Genomic DNA, 21334 nt, shown 5'->3' with positions numbered 1-21334 from the left:
ACTAATAGTATATTTTAATTTGCTTATATAGGCAAATTAAATAGGCAAAATGCCATCTGAAACAATACAGAAGAAATACAGGGGAGGAACTGAAACTTTTTCCTGTACACCACTTAATATATTTTAATTTTTGAAACACATGACTATATATTATCTATTTTAAAAAACCTAAAACACTAAAATTATTGAAGATTTTGATTACCATACCTTTAAATCTAAATTCCAACTTCAAAAATATTGCAATTAAATTTTAAAAAACCCATACCATGTTTCCCCAAAAATAAGACCTAGCCAGACCATCAGCTCTAATGCATCTTTGGGAGCAGAAATTAATATAAGACTCAGTCTTATTTTAATATAAGACCAGGTATAATATAATATAATACAATATAATATAAGATCAGGTCTTACATAAGACCTGGTGTTATATTAATTTTTGCTCCAAAAGACGCATTAGAGCTGATGGTTCGGCTAGGTCTTATTTTGGGGGAAACACGGTACTTCTGTGTAAAAATAAACATCTTATATAATTGGAAAACAATCTGAAAAATATCAGAGGATTTCAATCTGTAGATAGAAAAACACATGGCTTTTTAAAGCAGATTATCTTTCACTAGTTCACGTATACCATAGTTGTTGAGTTACATGAGCAGGCAAGAGTTTTACAGTAATTTATATGAAGTTCAAAACTACATTATTCTCAAGTTCCATTTTATTTATTTCTGAAATAATTTAATGAACATAAGTAGGATAGGGAAAATTGTAATTTTCTACTTACATTTTCATTTTTCAAGATGAGTTTCAGGATTGCTTCTCTTTGTTTTAGAGCCTAAAAACAGGATAATTTCCAGTTACCATTTAAAAAAAAAATTAGGATCAACTAGTTTTCCTAGTATTTCTTCCTTCCCTTGTAAACTTAGCTGACAAAACCTATAGGGAATGACAGAAACTCTGACAGAGGTCATGGAGACTACTGGCTAAAGCAAGGTCGATTCTAGCCTCTAGAGTAATCATTCCTGGTTGTCCTACTGAACTATATTTTCTTATTCTGAATCCCCTGTGCCAGCACAATGTCCGGGAGGTGACATGCCCTTAAATCTTTTTTGAGTGAGTAGATGAATACCTATGACTACCAATGGCTCTCCTCTACAGCTCTGCAAATCTCCTTTCCTTCATTTAGGAAACTTCTGAAAACACCGTCATACAATTTTTACTAGTAATTGAAGAGATAGCAATATTATCCCTTTAGTTCCTTCATTTCAACATATAACTTCCATGTTCACTAATTTATATCAGTAAATTTTTAGTGTTGATAGTATATTTCTTCATATGATTGTATGCTTCTCCCCCACTCAGTGACGATTCATATTATTACACCAGAGAATCGAAGCATTTATAAAATACTTTACATATAGTAAGTATAAATGCTTTTAAGAATTATTAAGGCTGAACTCATCCCTATTTCCACAACCCTTGAAAGAACAGAGCTAGTTAGAACGAGTATCAAATCAAATGGCCTGAAAAAAAAAATCAAACCCTGCTGTTTCTATAACTCAAGTATGTTAAGTATAACTTGGAGAGGAATTTTAAAGTAAGGGTTAATCATACACTTTGACATCATATAGTCATATAAAAACAACAAAAAGTTACCCTATGAAGTATATGTGCATTTGCTAAAAATAGAAAAGAGGATTACAAAATCAGTTTCTACATAAACAGTATACAAATTTATAACAAATTTGTGTATTCTGTTACAACTCATTTTGATAACTCACAAAAATATATTAAACTTACAACTTTAGTAAGGACTATTTTCCATGCTGTGTATCCTATGTTCTATTGTACTATATTCTACTTTGTTTTCTATTGGACTACAAGCAGATATTCTATCAATGTAATCTTTGTCTTCAGAACCACTGAGGTAAACTAATTTTCTTTAAAAATGTTCTGATGTCTTGCTAACAAAATAAAGTCGAAGTTCGTGTGCAAAGCCTACGAAGTTCATCTAAACCTGGCAAGAATCTACCTTTCCAGTCTCATCTCCATCTTTTTCCCTTGGTACCCTAACTGAACTTCCTCAGAAGTCACCATTAAACATGAGCTTCCACGCCTTCTTGCCTTTGTTCATTCTGGCAGCAAAGCCTTTCCTTGCCTCGCTTGCCTATCAAATTCCTACCATCATTCACAGCCCAGCTGGATTCTTTAAATTTCACCAACTTCTCAAGACAGAATTATTAGTTTTCATCATCTCAGGCTCTCACAGTTCTTTAAACATACTTTTGTAAAGCACATTTTACATTATTTATTTGCATGTCTGACGACTCTACAACAGAGTTGAGGGGCCAAATTCCATTCACCAGAGCCTAGCAGGTATCTGACACATATTAATGCTCAATAAATATTAGTCATGCTAAATATTTTATATAGTCTCCTACATCAAATTAAAAAAAAAACAATCTCTTCATTGCTTTATCAGGTAAATTTTCTCATGGGGCAGTTAAGTATATGCACACCCGTAGAGGAACCAGAGGTTTTAGCTGAAGCAAATAGTTGAATAGGGTAATTTTATAGAGGTTACAACCATCGATCTTTAGGGAACCATATTTATTGCCACAAACTGATCTGATAAGATGCAGAATATAAAATGAGATCATTTTTAGCCAGATTGTAAATGAATTATGATATATTCACTTCAAAATTTGAAAGAACGACACTAAAAGTTCCTCTACACAGCCAAACATGTAACGTGCTGATTGTATAACACATATCTATCTTCTATTACGAACCCTGTTTCTTTTCTTTCTTCTTCAATCTAAAGGCGGACAAAATTCAAGTTCTGAGTATTTTGTGCAAAAATTATAGAGTAGCAATAAATTATAATCATCTACTTGAGGGTATGTCTTAACTAACAAAAAAGAATGCTAGAGAGAAAACAATACTGGTTCAACACCACCCTCACATTAAGTTCAAGTGTAGTATCTTAGCTACTGGTTAATTATTAATCCTGTCAGAGGAAAGCACTGATTACAAATGCCAACAATTAGTCAAATCCCAGTTGTTTTTCTTGTCAGGCCTTCTGAACAGAACAATTCTTTAACCCAATCCCCCTAATTTCATTCTATGCTAAACCAAAATTATAATTTAGATTTTATGTATCTTCCATAACTTGCTACATTCTAAAGAAAATCACTAAAGGTGTCTAGGCAAACTTGAGGTAATTATATACTTTGAAAAGAAGCAAATAATACTGATCTTAGGAAAGAAAGAAAAAAGAGTAGAAAGAACAAAGAAGCAATCACAGGGTTTCTTGCCCTATTCCTTCCCTGCCTATCATAAATGATGAGTCCTATTTAAAAAGAAATCATTCCCTTCTTGAAATCACAGGTAAAGGCCTAAAAAATGTATTTAACTGTTCATAATATTAATCAAAACCACCTACAGGCTGGTTGATATGAAATCTGGTAGGCATTCTTCTCATTATAGCTGAGTCAAGATCCTGAGGACGATTAGTAGCTCCCATCACTATGACCTAAATATATTAAAAAAAACAAAGGTGTTAAATCCATCAATAATATTCTTTTTAGGTTGTTATAACAAGGGCTTAGAAAATACAGAAAATTAAATGGCATTTGAACTAAATCTTCTATAAGAAATCTGATATTAATCTAGTATATATTACTCAAATATTTATAGATATAAATCAAATTTACTTCTAAATAAATCAGATGATACAAAGCTGGTAAGACTGATGCACTTTACTGGACTTCTGGTAACGAAAATAATGTATGGTTCAGTTACTGAAAAATTACAGAGATTAAAAACAATGACTGTATTTTGCAAAATATGGTTGCTTAACAGCTACATGTTGAATAACTAAAAGCCATTTATGTTATAACTTAGAAGTATACACAGGGGGATACTTCAAATCCCTTAATAAAAATATTAAGGAGAGAATTGTTTCCTCTAAGTCAGAGTATGCTGGTAATAGTAACAGATCCGTATTTTTCCTCTAAATTTCATACATCATTGTATCAGCATGTATCAGTACTGCAGGTGACATCTTCTCAATGCTAACAAAACCTCAAGCAATCCAATTTTAACTAAGAGCAACAGTGTAAAAGTAAACATCAAAATGCTGGACAGAATTTTAAAAAAATTGCTGGTGACCCTGACAACTTCTGCATCAATGTCATTTATTTATAAAGGCATAGAGATGAAAAATCAACACAAATAAAGATATACAAGTTAATTTCTGAAGGACTTTAATATTACTATTACTGTTGATATTTTTGTATACCACAGTAACAGCATACACTTGCTCTCCAAAATGAAATTTATTGGTATTTTCATGGAAATTTTCATTTATTGAATATTATTTTATTTCAGACTAAGGGGTCTTAGATTTCTGAAATAATCTAAAATCTACCTCCAGAACATATTAAAAGACCCATTAAACATATTAAAAGACCCATTAAATCTTACATTCTACATCTACTCTTTACATTTAATGATATTCAAGATTCAAATAACTTTTCAATTAATTGTGAGAGGCTGCCACCTAGAGGAAAATAATATAAGTACAAATACAAATTTGAGAAATGTTAGCTCCACAATATAATGCAATTTTGTGTTCGGGTTAAATGGTCCTAAAAAAAAAAAAATCAAAATATTAATGCTCTTACCAATTTTCTTTATTTTCTACAACTCTAAAAAATTAGTAAGAAAGAAACATTTCTACCAAATATAAAACAAAACAAAAAAATGTCTTAAAGTGATCAAATAAACTAACTGTATAAGGTAAAGGATAAATATAAGTACATTTTGAGATAAAGAATATTTAAAGTGTTAAAAGAGAGATTCAAAAGTGTTATAGAAGCGTGTTGAAGATTATTAGGTGGTAGAGAGTCACAAAAAGCATTGTGGTTGAGGCAGTAGAAAGAACTGAAAAATGGCTATATTTTGAGAAACGTTCTAGGAAAACAAACAGCCTAAAACAAAACAAAAAAACCCAGAATGGAAGATGGAATGCTAAAAATTAGGATGAAGGAATCCAAATAAATCTAGCACATGGTCTAACGAATACACATAGGATAGTTATAGATATTTATGATAAAAAAGCAAGAATGAATGCAACCACTTGTAGTTTCACTTAAAGAAGCAACATTTAAGGGGTAAAACATAACCTTTACTCATATATTAACTTTATTTACTGTAATGAGCTAAAATTCAAAATGGGAAGCAAAAGTAATTGTTTAGTATTTAAGCAACAAAATTAATGTACCTTTTAGGTATTAATTCAGACTTTAAAAAATCTTTAAGATAAAATATGAATATAAATTTTTTATCATTTCATATTTAAAATAATCAGATCTAAATTTATGTCTCAAAACTTTATGTCAATGAATATCCTAAAAATACTGTTATCTTTTGCTTTATGTCTCTCAAGATGAAGAATATGTCACCAGTTAACTTGGATTCCATTAATAGTGATAGGTGATAGGTTGGGCCATTCAACTATTTTTGCTTCCTTTGTGGCCATATCAGACACACAAGAAAGCTAGTTGGAGTATTGGGCTCCATCCATAGACATATAATAGACAGATAATTTTAGAGAAAAGCTAACTGGTTCATATGAAAGAAGAATATGTCTAAAATTATTATTCAAATTAATAATATCAATTATAACCCCCTCAACACAAAAAAAGGAAAAAAATGTTGTTTCCCGAGTTTTATAAAGAAGTAACATTGTTATTTGCTCCTTCAAATAAAAATCTAAAATAAACAGTAAGTACTATTAGCATGATAAGAAATTATGGTTCTGAAAACTCTGCTTTAAGTTGTGCTGTATCAGAGCAATGATGTGGGACTCTGGATGAAGTGGCTCAAGTATATACTTTATCCAATTGTCACTATTTCCTTGGTTTTTAAGACTATAATCTGATAGGATATAATATAATATTAAGCTATTTTCTCTCACATGGCCCAACTGTATAAGTGATTAAAAGACTGTTGCTTAAGAGGACATAGGTTTTGGGAAACCTGAATTGCACAGATGTATCAGAACCAACTATTATTGTCACCTAAATTTATCTAAGTTGTGCTTTCTCCGTTAAACATTCAACAAACACTTAAAACAACTTCCGCTCATAATGAAATTATATTTTCATAAAGGTGATGTAGAAATAGGGCATATGGCTTAATTTTCTTCAGAATGATGTGTTTCCTACAGTTGATTTATGGGAATGTGGTGGATATAGGAGATCATTTACCTCTCTGCCCATAAAACATATAAAAACAATAAAGTATTAAAAAATTCATAAATTAATCAACAAATCTGCAAAAAAAAAAATAAAGGAATTAAGCTGAGGACAGTAGTGAAGCCTATGCATAAGGGAGGCAAGCAAGGGTAGGAGCTGAACACATGCCATGTGGACACAGAGTGGGGCGTGTGCTGGATACCCTACCGGCCACAGAGCCCGATGAGAGACCACCTTATATAAAGCTGAGACTCAAGTACTACAACCTGAGAAAACTGGTGAAATATTAGAAAACCTATTCAGCAGAGTCAAGTCTTGGTTCTTGGAAAGACATATAAACAGATCAATCTCTGAGATTTCATGGTTCAAGGTCAGCTAAAATGGATCTTGAAACTGAATCTACTTATCTGTGTTGGGGGAAAAAAAATCTGGCAAAAGACAAATAAAAAATCCACTTAAATCAATAAACTTTCAACATAGGTTCTAAAAATTCGCACACAAAGTTCTACCAAATATGTTTTTTCCCCACAAAATCACACAAGGAAATAGCCACTATAAACTGAAAACAAATGACAGAACCAGATGCACAAAGAGTCATGTTAGAATTACTGACTATAGATTATAAGTATGTTAAAATATTTAAAGGAATAAAGGAGGAATTAAAAAAAATCACATAGCAAATATTTATGTAGTAAATATATATGAGGCACTGTTATAAGCACTTGACTCCAATTAATTCCTTTGACTCCTACAATAATTCTGGGGTGGATACTATCCTTCCCTTTTTATACCTATTACTCCCTTTATTCAGATAGAGTAGTTATATAATTTGGCCAAGGCCACACAGTCAGCTGATGCCAAGGCTCTAGGTTTTCTAATCCAATTGAAAACATGCATTGATGGGCAAGAACCCATGAAAACAAACATAACAAACTTGAAAAAGAATCTAAAAGAATTTTTAGAACTGAACAATTTAATAACTGAAATAATAAACTCAATGAAAGAGTCAAAGAGCAGAAGAGAGTCAACTGAACCTAGAATTATCAAAATAGAAAACCGAGGTAAAGAAATTACCCAGAATATAGCAAAAAGAGAGAAAAATATGAAAAAGTTAAAACACATGAAATATAAATAAGATATCCAATGGGCATTTTGAAGAAATAAATTTTTAGAAGTGATGGAAGATGATTCTATATATTATGTTTTTTTAAAAGGGCAAAAACAGATTATAAAATAGAAAATACCTAATAAAGTTAAAACAACAAAAGAATAGTATTAACTTTTTCAAAACTTTTCCAAGAGATACAAATAGGTGATGCATAGGGAAAAAAGAAAAATGTTTCTAGAACTTCCATTTCCAGCAATATGGCAGAAGAACAAACATGCCAGATAACTTTTTTAAAAATCTGCTTTTAAAATACATCATTGGTCTGGCAAGAAAGTACAGAATACTCAAAGGCGAAGAATTAAGTGAAAATGGGAACCCAATGAAGAAAACTGAAAAATAATAGCTGGCTTTCTCTTTGGGGGCATACCAAGGGACCTCAGTTTTCAACAGCCTTATAGGGAGTAGAGATAAAGCCTAGGACAGATGACTGTCCTATATAAAATTGGGATCCTAAAGGAAGGTGCATGTGACGGGAAGTGGGAAAGTGTGGAAGTTTTGGCAACTAATGGAAATAAGTGACATAAGAACTGAGAGTAAAGACTACAAGGCTATGGTAAGAGTCAACAGAAACATGTACCCATAGCCACCAGTCATTTCTTCGTCTTTGGCACAATTGTTCTGAAATTCCAAGGAGAGACTTCACCGGGTGTTTTCTCTTCTGTTATATTTGTTTCAGGCACTAAGGCAATCTATAAACATTTTGTTAAACATGAAGACCTCAAAATGGATGAAAATGTATACAAACCATATTCTTTCAGATCGCCATCATTTAAAGTTCATTTAAAGTTAACTATAATTATGACAAAGACTTTTGTAAAAAAAGCCAAAAATTTTCTATTAACACCACCATCACAACACTCCAAGTTTAAGGCAAATTTGTTTCAAATACCTGGCAGCTGTGGTCAGTATCCAATCCATCCCAGAGACTCATAAACTGAGCTTTCATCATGGCTGTAGCTTCATGGTCAGAACTTGAACGGTTTCGTAGAAAGGAATCTAGAAGGAAAAAGTCCTTAACTTTAGAAATTAATAACAAATTTACTCTATATAATTTCAAATCATTTAACCAGAAGCTGACAACTTTATGAATGATTACGAGGAAAAGGGTTCAACTACGCCTTTTCACACATTATTCTGATATAATAATGTTAACAAAGTATTGGGCAAATTAAAAAACAATCAATTCACAACCTTCATCTTTTTCCTAAAAATACATTTATGCCAATATATATAAAAGAAGTAAAGGATCTGGTACTGAGAAGCTAGAAAAGGATCAAGTAGTCTTGGAGGAAAATCTATGTGCTTTGGCCTTAACTTTACAGATTATCTGCGTCCTTTGTGGGGATCACATCCTTTTCCTCACACACTTTTCCTGGTAATAAATAAAACTGACATTGGAAAATGTCAAAATACTATTAAGTGGGAAAATGTAGGACAGCAAGTGGTTCAAAAAACACACACTAGCATGCATGTATGTTAAACATGGTAAAAAACCAAAATGCTAATAACTTTTGTTATTTCTCAGTGACAGACTTAAGGACAACTTTAATTTTGTGTTTGGAATTATTTTTTGTCTTCAAAATTAACTACAATGAACATAAAATGCTTTAATAAGGGGGAAACCTTTTCCTATTAGGATGAAAGACTGAAAGGTGGCACATTCTAAAGATGAAAAAAAAAAAAAAACGGTAAAAACAAATCCTGGATTTTCTAATGCAATCCCTATTTCAAATGTTCTGTCTTATATCTTTCAAATTACTGACACTTCTGAGTAAATTTCACATTTCAGCATTGCAACTAGAACTTGAAGTCTGTCAATTATACATGCAAGAGGCACAAAATGCTTTGTAATGTGCTGGGTCTTTTGAAAAAAACATTTTTAAAAAAGTAATTACAGCAAAAACACATTACCATGACATGATAGTCTTGTGATGGCAAACACATATCCTGGATTTTCTTCTACAGTTTGAATTTTGTACCATCTGTCCCATTGTTGGACTGTATATCAAACTAACCCATCTATTTTGCATGTAGAAAATCTGGTCATTTTAAAATTGCTTATATTTTTAAAAATAAATTGTTTAAGTTCAGCTGCTTACACAACCACCATAATTTTATACTAATTATTCCTAAATTATCTTCAGTACTTAGAAGTGGTTCTGCTTAAGACGGTTGTTTCAAATAATAGGAAAAACAACATACTGGATAAGTATAAATAACCTCATTATATTAGTAATTACATTAAATGTAAATGGTCTAGAGTATCCAAGTACATGATTAAGATAAGAGACTGGATTAAAAAAATAACACACCATTGTGTGCTGTTTACAAGAAACGTGATTAAATATAAGGGCTCAGAATGTTGAAAAGGATGGAAAAAGACATGTAAATACTAACAAAAAGTCGAAATATTTTTGTAAAAACTTAATGTACATCTGATAAATGGTGCTGGAACAATTGGATATCCCATCCACATGAAAAAAACAAAAATGATCTAGACACAGACCTTATACCTTTCACAAAATTTAACTCAAAGTGGATCACAGATCTAAATGTAAAACACAAAACTATAAAACTTCTACAAGACAATATAGGAGAAAATCTAGATGAACCTGGGTTTGTGATGAGTTTTTATACACCACCAAAAGCACAATCTGTCAAAGAAAAAACGGATGTTGGTCTTTATTAAAATTAAAAATTCTGCCTCATGGAAGACAATGTTAAGAGAAAAAAAGCCACAGATTGGGGAAAATATTTTAAAACACATATTTGACAAAGGACTTGTACCCAAAATATACAAAGAAACTTTTAAAATTGAAGAAAACAACCCAATTAAAAAATGGGCAAAAGATCTGAATAAACACCTTACGTAGTCATAGAAGATATACACATGGCAATTAAGCTTATGAAAAGATGCTCAACAACATATGTCATTAGGGAATTGCAAATTAAAATAACAGTAAGATACTACAACAAACTTATTAGAATAGCTAAAATTCAAACAAAAAAAACTGATAATAGCAAGTACTGAAGAGGATGCAGAGCAATTGGACCTCTTTTTAGCTGGTGAAACAGCAAAATGGTATAACCACTCTGAAAGACAGTTTGGTAGTTTGTTACAAAGCTAAACATAGTTTTACCATAAGATCCAGCAGTTGTACTCCAAGGAATTTACCCAACTGAGGTGAAAACTTATGCCTACACAAAACCTACACATCACTGTTTTTCGCATCTGTATTCATAATCGCCCCAAAGTGGAAAAAACCAAGATGTCCTTTAACAGATGAATGGATAAACTGTGGTACAATCATATAATGGAATTTTATTCAGCAATAAAAAGAAATGAGCCACCAAGCTATGACAAGACATAGAGGAAACTTAAATGCATACTGCAAAGTGGAAGAAGCCAGTCTGAAAAGGCTACATATTGTATGATTCCAACTATATGACATTCTGGAAAAGGCAAAACTACAGAGACAATAAAAAGATTAGTGGCTGCAGGGAGTTCGGGAGCTCAGGAGGAATGAACAGATGGAACACAGGTGATTTTTAGGGTGGCAAAACTATTCCGTATGATACTATAATGGTAGATATTACATGATATAATGCATTTGTCAAAGCCGGAAAGCTGTACAACACAAAGAATAACCCTTAATGTAAACTATGTACCTTAGCTATTAATAATGTGTCAACACTGGTTCATTAACTGTAACAAATGTATCACACTGAAGCAAAGGATTAATAATCGGGGAAAAACTGTGTGTGTGTGGAAGGGGAGGATATATAGGAACTCCAAACTTTCTGCTCAATCTTTCTGTAAACTTAAAAGTGTTCTAAAAAATAAAGTCTAGTAACTGAATAAAAAGAGATTAATAAATATCTGAGATTGCAAGAAAGGAAAAAACCCCAGAATTCAGGAAAACAAACAAACAAAAAACAACTGAAAATGAGTGGTGAGATTATCAAGGAGATGATGCCACTGTGTGTGTTTGTGTACACAACAGGTAGGTATGTGTAGCATCAGAAGGTTCTGCTGTGGAGTTAATATCCATGCTGAGGCCAAGATGCTCAAAAGGATATAGTCACAGAAAGCACAGACAAGAAAGAAAACCATTCTGCTCACCATTATAGGGAGTTAAGAAAGCTTGTCTTGTCTGCCTTGGCCTACGCTCTGGGGGGAAATATGTAACCGTTGACAAATAAATAATCAAGACCACAGGGGCTCTCTCTCAGGCTTGGACTCTAACTTTGTAGTGTCATTCAGTCTAGGGATATCCCAGTTGAGAAATTATCATAAATATTGGTCTCGAGTGATTAGACCCCAGAGGCTCGAAGTGGAAGACAGAAAAACTACTCTGGATCTTAGGCAACACAAAATTCTTATATAAAAACCAGCCATAAATCATCTAAACTTACAGGTTACACAAGGAAGTAAATTACCATGAAAGAGTTGAGTATAAAGGAGAATTAAAATTTCTGACAACATAACAATTTAAAAACAACTATATAAAAATAGTATGTTTAAAATTTTGAAGACATAAAAGGGACTGTAATTCTAACAAAAGAGCAAGCTATAGTGAAAAAAGATAAATTTGAGAAAGAACCAAATGCAACTTCTAAAATTCAAATATAATCAACAGAATACAAACCCAATGGTTGTGAGATTAAACACAGCCAAGCAAAAAATTGCTTTTTATAACTCACTCAAAGATTGATTTTTGAGTTGCACCATTATTTCATGTGCCAACAAAAAAACTTAAAATGATGCCAATTAAATTATGATGCTAAAAGAAAATCTCTGCCAATTAAATTATAACATGCTATCCCAATTTCAGGGATGTTAAAATGTAGAAAACAAAAACTTTAGAACTGATGAAATATGGTAGCGAACCAGAAGATAAAACTATGAACTCAAAATTAAGTAGAAAGTTGAATGTAGCTTTTTTATAAAAACAAAAGTTTTGTAACATTTAAAGATATATAGTGAGAAATTTTCTAGAACTAACAAATCCTCAAATTAAAAACCACAGTCTTAAGAGGATAAATAAAAACTAAATATAGACCTAGAAAAACGACAACCAAACAGCAGAAGATCAAAATCTACTACTAATAAGAGAGAGAAGATATTACTTACAAAGAAATATTAGGTTGTGAGCAGAATTCTAAAAAGCAAAAAGAAAGATGGGAAGACAATGTACTTATAGCTTCAAAATGCTGAAGGAAAATAATTCTGTACAATTTAAGAGTGCAGGTAGAATGAAATACATTTTTACAGAAAGATGAAATTCACTATCTTTGCCGAAAGAACTTTAGCAGATTTGGGTAAGAAGAAAATTAAATCCACAGAAAAGGCAGGTGTAAGAAGTAACAATGAGCAAAAAAGCTGGCAAAGATGCGTGCCTAACCAAGCATTGCCAGTATAAAAATAACAACAAATATGGAGAGCATAATATAAGAAAAATGTTGGTTAACAACATGCAAAAGATGAGGGGAATGATTAGTATTCAAGAGTTCTCATGTCCCTGTGTTATTTGGTAGGAAGGCAGAAATGATTAGCTTAGACTAACACAAAATAGGTATGCTAAATATTTCACTAAAAGAAAAAGAATATACAACTTCTAAACCTGCAGCAGGGAAAAGGGAGTAAAGAAAGCAAAACAGTTCACTAGATTGGTAAATAGAAAGCTCAGTTATGTGGTAGAAATAAATCTAAATATATCAGCTATCAAAATGAAGACCAACTACCACATTTCCTGGTGAAAGAGTCTTAGATTAAAATTTTAAAAATCCAACTATACGTTCTTTTGTGCAAAATGCACACCAAAAACCCAAAAACAGTTGGGAGTAAATTGATGAGAAAGATATCCAAGGCAAACAAGTAATCAAAGTACTACATTATCTAGATGCTTCTCCATATTTCTATATAGCCTATCATATGACATATAATTGTAACAGTATAATTAATTCAAAGATACACTTTTAATTATTATAGCTTTATTATATATATAACTTATTGTACGAGGAACAGAAAAATATTGATGATCCACAAAATATAGAAAAAGTCCTCTAATAAAAAAGTCATGACATATAGGGAAGGATGATTTATTTTGTAAGTTGGTTGTCCATGTGCAAAAGAATGAAATTAGATTCCTACTTCACACTACATATTAAAAAAAGAGAATATTTATGGGAGTAGCGAAGGGGTTTGTAAACCAGACACAAAAGTATAAATCATTAAGGAAAAAGACTGATAAATGTAACTGCATTTAAATTTAAATCTGTGAAAAGAAACTTTCACCGTGAAAAGATAAGCCAGTCTAGAAAATATTTGCATTTATAATAAACATCAACAAAAAATTAGCAAAAAAGTGGAAATCCCCCCAACCCCCAGCAAGAAAAAATGGACCATTTACAAGCAAGGAGACTCAAATGACTAATCAACATGTTAAAAGATGCCGAAATTTACTAGTAAGCTGAGAAACCCAAATTAAAACAATGATGAGATAATTCATCATTGTTTTTTTAAATGGGTATAACTTAACAATAATGTCTGAAAAGGCAAACTTTAAGGAGTATATAGGGAAACAAACTACACACTAATGAGAGTGAAAACAAGTATAAACACTTTGGAGAACTGGTTATCATGAGGTTAAACTTGGAAACAGCACACGACCTAATGGCTGAACTTTTGGTATCTGCGCAAGGAAACATGGACATGGATGTCTATTGCATACAGTTTTAAGAGGGAAAACACAGAAAAAACTGTCAACTAGGCTAATGAACAACTCATTCTGCAACACAAATTTACATAGCATTTTAGTTCTCTCTCTTGTCTTATTAATTTAGCCTCAAAAATGTTAAGAACTCAATCCAGTCATCTAAATACTTGTACCACCCTTAAAAATGGCATTTTAAAAATGCTCCCATAGAAAACATAACATACCTATTTCATCTATAAAGATGATGGAAGGCTGTAGCTTTATGGCAAGAGAAAAAACAGCAGCAGCTAATTTCTGAGATTCTCCATACCACTTATCTGTCAGTGTTGAAGGCTGAAGGTTAATAAATCGACAACCTGCTTCTTTGGCTGTAGCCTTCGCAATCAGTGTTTTACCACAGCCTGGAGGCCCATAGAGAAGAACACCTGGAAATTAGCATATTATTTTATTAATTCCTTTAAGAGAACAAGATGCTTGATTTAGCTTATGTGATAATCAACATAATATTTATTTTAACTATACTAAAATTTCTCTCAATATTCGCTTGTTTTTATTAATCTTTTTTAATAGCGGAAAAGGAAGGAGCCATAGTCTGTTCAGAGCACTTACTGCACACTGACAGCAGCTCAGAGAAACTCAACTTCTTCAAAACCGATGGTAGAAAACACTGTTTGGCTGTTGCTCAGAGACTTCAGTTTTAGCCAAAAGGACAACCTATTATTTGCAAGACAGTTTACTGGAAATTCCAACTTCAAAAACACCTGTTCAATAATGACAGAAAGTCTCCATGTTTCCAAGATTTTTAATGCTGTAGCAAATGTAAACTTTTACCATACCCTTTGGGGGCTGCAGAAGCCTGGAATTTTCAAACAAATGCTTCTTTTTGATAGGTAAGATGACTGTGTCTTTCAGATCCGTAATGACATCATCTAAACCTGCTATATCACTCCAAGTAACCTGGTAAAAGGTAACGTCAACATGAATTTTACAACTGATGTATACTTGCTGAAGTACAAAAAAATCCCCACAAAATGGCAAACCTTAATCTGATAATTACATAGATAATAAAATATGAAAATTACATATTAATGTGAGTAAAGACTTTTCACAGAAAAAAAATGAAATTATTAAAAACTACTATGAAACTGTAAAAAGAAATTTAATAGTCAACTATCTAGTATTAAAAGAAAAAAAGCAATAGTCTGGCACTCAAAACTCTGCAGCAACCTAATGAGCTGAATTCAGTTCATTTAGGGGAGGGAAATATTCTGCCAAGAAGACTGAGAACCAGCTCAGATAATTCAGCACTGGCTCATTGGGAAGAGCTAGCTCACCAGAAGTTGCCTAATTCATATATGATGCTGTCAAACATAATAGGGATAAATTTTAGAAATAAGCTCTACACCCACCAAACTGACTTCTGAATGGTATTAATCAAAAGTAAAACTGAGTCAAAAATTTTATCTATAGTAGTAAAGAGGGGGTAAATACTTCCAAATTGATACCGCTTGTGTATTTTAAAGCCTTCTGACTCAACCTGAAAAAAAATTTTTATAAAATAAACTGAAAAAAAACTTTAAAAAACCCCAAACAACCTAGCTGTAATATTGCAGAGTAAAGGGGCTGAAGGTGAGGTCAGTCAGAAGCAATATTTACAATAGATTCACTTTCTTAACAACTTAAAAAAAAAAGTGAAAAACCAAATACCACAGCCAAATCTAAAAAAAAAAATCATCACCTACTTTCACTGTTGCTATAACAAAAAACTGAGTCTGTTAATACAACTTTACTCAGAAGCAAATACAGGTAAGGTCTCAAGAAAGAACCACTGTTAATTTATTAATCAAATTCAAATAGCAGATTAATTTTGGGGGTTATATGTGTGTCTCTGTGAACAAAGATATTAAAAGACATTGTAGATTTTTACTTTCTAGATTTGGGGGTAGGGGTAACACATTTCATTCTATTAATTTATTTATACCTGTTGTTACAAAATATTCACATAGGATTTTAGAGTTTCTAAATTTAATCTGATCCTCAAAATAATCCTTTTTAAATAGGTAGAGTAGGTATTACATTGTCCCTGGATTATACATCAGGGAACTGAGACTCAAAGAGGAAATAATCTGCCAAGCTCATCAATGGAAAAACTGGGATTTAGAATCTTACACTGTCTACAAAACCATCCTATGAAAATCTAGATTTAAACTCCAAATCAAATATCCACATGACTTAAAGCAGTACATTTTATATGGAAAAGGTGACTATAAAAAAATACAAGTTTAACCAAATAAATGAACACAAAAATAAATTAACGTAGCAGGCCTGAGACTGTTATCCTTAGAAAGGCTGCTTGCAAGGCTGGCCCTTGGGCGGAATATGGGAATTTCAAGTTCAGGAGAGTTCCCACCATTCCCTGATAAGAACAGCTCACTGTGCTTAACTGTTGGTGCAAACAATACGGTTTATGGTGGCGACCTGTGTTCCTTCTGGGAGTCTAGAATTTTGGTAGATGTTAGGAAGACAAAGTCTACGTGACCTGTACCAAGTAAAACCTGGGCATGAAGTCTCTAATGAGCTTCCCTGGTGGACAGCATTTTACATGTTGCTCATAACGTGTTGCTGGAGGAATCAAGTGCATCCTGTGTGACTTCACTGGGAGAAGACTCTTGAAAGCTCGTGCCTGATTTCCTCCAGACTTCATCCCCTGACCCTCTTTCCTTACAATTTTGCCTTGTATCCTCTTGTAATAAATCATATCTGTGAGCATCACTATGCTGAATCCTGTGATTCCTTCTAGAATCATCAAACCTTCGGGACCCTTGACACAAAATGCAGGAGAAAAAAAAATCTTCAATAAGATTAACGATACATACATGCATGTTAAGAGGGTCTACGAGATGAGCAGCAATACTCATTTCATATTCTGAAAGTTTCACATTTTTCACACCAATTTGCTTCATTAATTTTTCTGCCTAGAAAGAAAAAACAAGCAACCTCATTTAGCTTGATATTTAGATAATGGCACTTCAAAACAGGTGTCTGCGAAGTCTAAAAAGCAATGAACACACATACAATAATTTTCCAGGGATATTCTAGGACCTTGATGTCATCCTTCCCCATTCTAAGCCCTTCGGTAAAGAAAAATCTGAGGATCTACTCCACAGAAACCAGGGCAATTTAAACCAGCTCCCGGGAAATGAGAGGAAATGAGAAAATAGGCTACATGATTGAAGATCTAGGGTCTCACATTGTTCCAGGGAGATTCTAGCGTCCAACGTGAGTTTCCTAGTAGGATGCTCATGACAGATGCAGGTGAAACCTCAAGATGAAAGACTGAGGAATTAAGAATATCAAGAAATGGACAACTGGAATTTCCTTCCTTAAATTCACAGAGTATCTGAAAACAGGTGCCTAACTTTCTTCAAATTACCCAGGTATCCACAACAGGTGCTCATATCTATCTCATTTCAAATTGTTCTGAGGCTGTCCCTTTTACTTAAAGTCAATTCCTGGGACTAGGCAACCAGATATAATAAAAATAATTCTGAGTTAGAAGTCTACTTGCATATATTTCTTAGAGCTGGTCAAAACTAGCCTTAAACCTATGAGCTCTTAACAATACAACACAGCTATCAATTAAAATAAAAATGATAAATATTTACTGAGTGTGCCAAATATTATGCCAAAATACTGTAAATGGATTAACTCATTGAATCCTCAGAGTGATCCTATGAAATAGGTACAGTTTTTCCTCATCGTGGAAAAAGAAACCAAAGCTTAGCTCAGATTAAGTAATTTGCCTTAGGTTAAAAGATAGCAAATGGAAGAGGCAATATACGAATCCTGGCAGTCCAACTCTGCAGCCCATACTCTAACCACCAGATACATTACCTTGGTTTCTCCAACCATAAGATAGGAGCTTGTGACCACTAAAGAGTCTAAAAATCTATAGATAACATACTCAAATTTCAGTTATATGAACATTTTTAGAAATGAAGATGCTCTGGTAAATCATATTTACCTAAATTTGTTTTATTATGTATCACCCCTGCTCAAAAATACCTAAATTTTTATTGTTATATTTTCTTAAAATACTTTTGATTATGTAAGATCTTGCTGTTTGTTAAGGGTATTGATGATCTAAAAGAAAATTCACATCACTCATCATTATAGTTATAGACTGGCTAAAGGATTAGGATAATGTGTGTTGATCATATCCTAGTAATACAGCATTTTTTAAAAAGTGTTATGAACCACAACATTTTTCCTATTTAGTCATCCCCCTGTAAAATTACTGAATCAATGGATAAAGTTGCCTGTCCCAGTTCCTTTTATCTCTTTCTTGCAAATATCTTCTCTGTCACTACCTATCTTTAAATCTTTTGTGTGCCAGCTATGAAAGGTATCCTATTTTAGTATCTGTAATCACATTAATTTAATTCTTCTTTTTCACTAAGGCTTTTATAAATGTGAAGCCATCCCACCTGTGTTCTTTATAGGTTATGCTCTAATACAGCGATTCTCAATGGGGTGATTTGGACCCACAGGGAACATTTGGCAAAGTCTAGAAATACTTTTGGTTGTCACAATTTGGATGAGTTTGGAAAGGTGCTACTGGTATCTAGTTAGCAGAGACAGGGATGCTGCTAAACATTCTAGAAGGTACAGGACAGCCTGTCGCCTTCCCCCCTTCAAATTACCTGGCCCCAGAGTCATTAGTGCCAAGTTGTGAAACCCTACCTTTTTCCTCATTAGCTAATTGCCCTTAATATTTTACTGTAGGCTAAAATTGCCTCTTGCTTTAAATAATAACAACCTATATATGTGGGGTTTCTGGAAAAAAAAAAAAAAAATCAACTGTTATTTCTTTCATATAGAAAATGTTATAATCACGTTTACCTAGAATCTTTTCCCCACAACCGCAGCCCCATTTAACAATGTCTCCAGGTTGTACTAATAACATTGAAAAGATATGAACATTTACTGAGTATCTACCACATGCCTGGTACTATGCTGGGTACTTCCCAATCAACCCTTTAAACTATCCTGAGAAGTAGCTATTATTATTCTCATTTCTCAAATGAGGAACTCAGAGGTCAAAGAAATGAGAACTGCCAAGATTACACAGCTAGGAATTGGCACTACCAGAGCTCAAACCCTGATCTGTCTGATTTCAAAGCTCATGTTCTGCTGAAACACAACTACTCCTCATTTGGGAGAGCAGATCATGATTAACAAACAAATTGAAAAGAAAGCACCTCAAAACACTATACTACTACTAAACAGTGTTCTAGTAATATAAGTTATCCATCTGTCTAGCTTGGACACCTTTAACTGAGCCCCGATTTCTATAATGTTTTAACTAGAAAAACAAAATTTTGATTGGACTGCTTTAAAGATGGCTTATATTCATGTATTAGTTTATGGTTTAGAGCTTAATGACAATTACATTTTCTAGTCACTAACATTTGCTTGGTATTTAAAGTGGGTCTCTTCAAGTGGCTGCTGTCTCTATGGAGGGAAAAATGGTGGTCTGAGGCGTGAGGAGAGTCAGAAGTAGGAGGGAAACTTACATTTTACTGTATACCTATCTTTTTAACTGTTCCGTAGTATTTTTTATCCTTTCATGCTATCTCATTTTTTCTCCATGTGAAATATAATTTAAAAAATTAAGAAGTGAAGTAGGAAATAGTAAACTAATATTTTTGCAGACTGAGTAAGGAGGCAATGGAGAAAAAGAGGCAGGAGAAAAGACTCATGTTATTCAGGTTCTAAAAGTTGTAACTGATTGTTCTTTTGGAAGAATAATTTTAGAAAGTTGGAGATGACATTAACAAGTCAAGAGGAAAACAACAGAGATGACCTATTTAAACATAGGTTAAAAATCTTTTACTGAGGTCACAGCTAACGTTCTCCAATTTAAGTGTAAGTAGAGAAAAACCATTTATGGAAAGCATTTAAAAATGCATTTAAATAGAAAATAGCAAACAATTTAAGTATCATCTTTGTATATTAAGTATAAGACCTTATCACAAATATATATTAAAATTCTAGAAAGTACTGTTTTCTAGACATGTAGAGACGGTTATCTTCTCTTTTAGGGTTAGTGCACTTACTACATCTCTTTCTTCCGATCTACCATTATGTTCTGAAAGTTATTGGGTAAGATGCCCCAATCAAATGTCATCTTCCCATACACCTGCCCTACGTACCAGTTTCTAAACCTCCAGGAAGATACTATGAGTCTTTTGAGGACTCCAGATATATCCTGGATTCATTTGTAAGATGTCCTTTCATTATTATTATTCTACTTCACCTATTCCATTCCTTTTATCACCCCCTTACTCTGTCTAGGTCTCTGCCAGGACTGGGGCAGTCTACAAAAAAAAGATCTTGCTTCTAGTCTCCCTGACTCTAATTCCTGCTATATACTATTGTAAGGTGAATTATCCTTAAAACATTGCTTTGCATATCATCCACCTACTCAAAAATCTTCAGTGGTTTACCACTGCCTATACAGAAGATTTCAACTGGTCCAACAGTATATTCCAACAGTTGGCCAGGGAGGTAAGACAGGAAAACAGGAAGGGTAACAGAGAAGCTATAGGCTCAGGCCAAGCAAAAAGCATCCCTCCTTAGTTGATGACAAACTTCTCAAATGCTGTAGCACTTACCAGCCTCTGTCCACCCACCAAAACATTTATAAAACGACTGAGTAAGGAAAAAGTAGAGCTCTGTTCCTTGACTTTATATTCAGGCTCTTTTATCATTTAGTCCCTTACCTCTCCCTCCAACTTCTACTACCATGTTTCCCCGAAGACTTAGCCAGACAATCAGCTCTAATGCGTCTTTCGGAGCAAAAATTAATATAAGACCCGGTCTTATGTTACTATAAGACCGGGTCTTATCTAAGATAATGTAATATAAAACCGGGTCTTTCATTAATTTTTGCTCAAAAGACGCATTAGAGCTGATTGTCCGGCTAGGTCTTATTTTTGGGGAAACATGGTATTGTCATCCATGTTGCATGTATCACTAGTCCATTCCTTGAAAGCTTGTTTTTTGAAGAATAGAAACCAAAACCAATATATCATCCTAATAAGGAAATGACTGCAACAGACAGTAGTTAAAAAAATAAAACTACAAATTATATTAACAATAACATTTTTAACAATTCCTTAATTAGA

At 33.0% G+C, this 21334-nt stretch overlaps 1 protein-coding gene across 2 annotated transcripts in view; it reads right to left on the bottom strand.

The window, feature by feature from the left end:
• The window catches only part of ATAD1 (ATPase family AAA domain containing 1), a 35785-nt gene that overhangs the window by 9963 nt on the left and 4488 nt on the right, over positions 1–21334 (bottom strand). For both annotated transcript variants that reach the window (XM_019738796.3, XM_019738806.3), the window contains 6 exons: positions 17021–17119; positions 14981–15101; positions 14369–14569; positions 8315–8421; positions 3440–3529; positions 779–829 (listed from right to left, as the gene is read on the bottom strand). In XM_019738796.3, the coding sequence (XP_019594355.1) occupies positions 779–829; positions 3440–3529; positions 8315–8421; positions 14369–14569; positions 14981–15101; positions 17021–17119 (669 nt within the window). The remainder of the gene's footprint in view (positions 1–778; positions 830–3439; positions 3530–8314; positions 8422–14368; positions 14570–14980; positions 15102–17020; positions 17120–21334) is intronic.

This window comes from Rhinolophus sinicus, chromosome 15 (assembly GCF_057876585.1).
Source record: "Rhinolophus sinicus isolate RSI-liver-muscle chromosome 15, RSI-T2T, whole genome shotgun sequence".
Taxonomy (NCBI): domain Eukaryota; kingdom Metazoa; phylum Chordata; class Mammalia; order Chiroptera; family Rhinolophidae; genus Rhinolophus; species Rhinolophus sinicus.
This window is presented reverse-complemented; position numbering and strand designations above follow the sequence as displayed.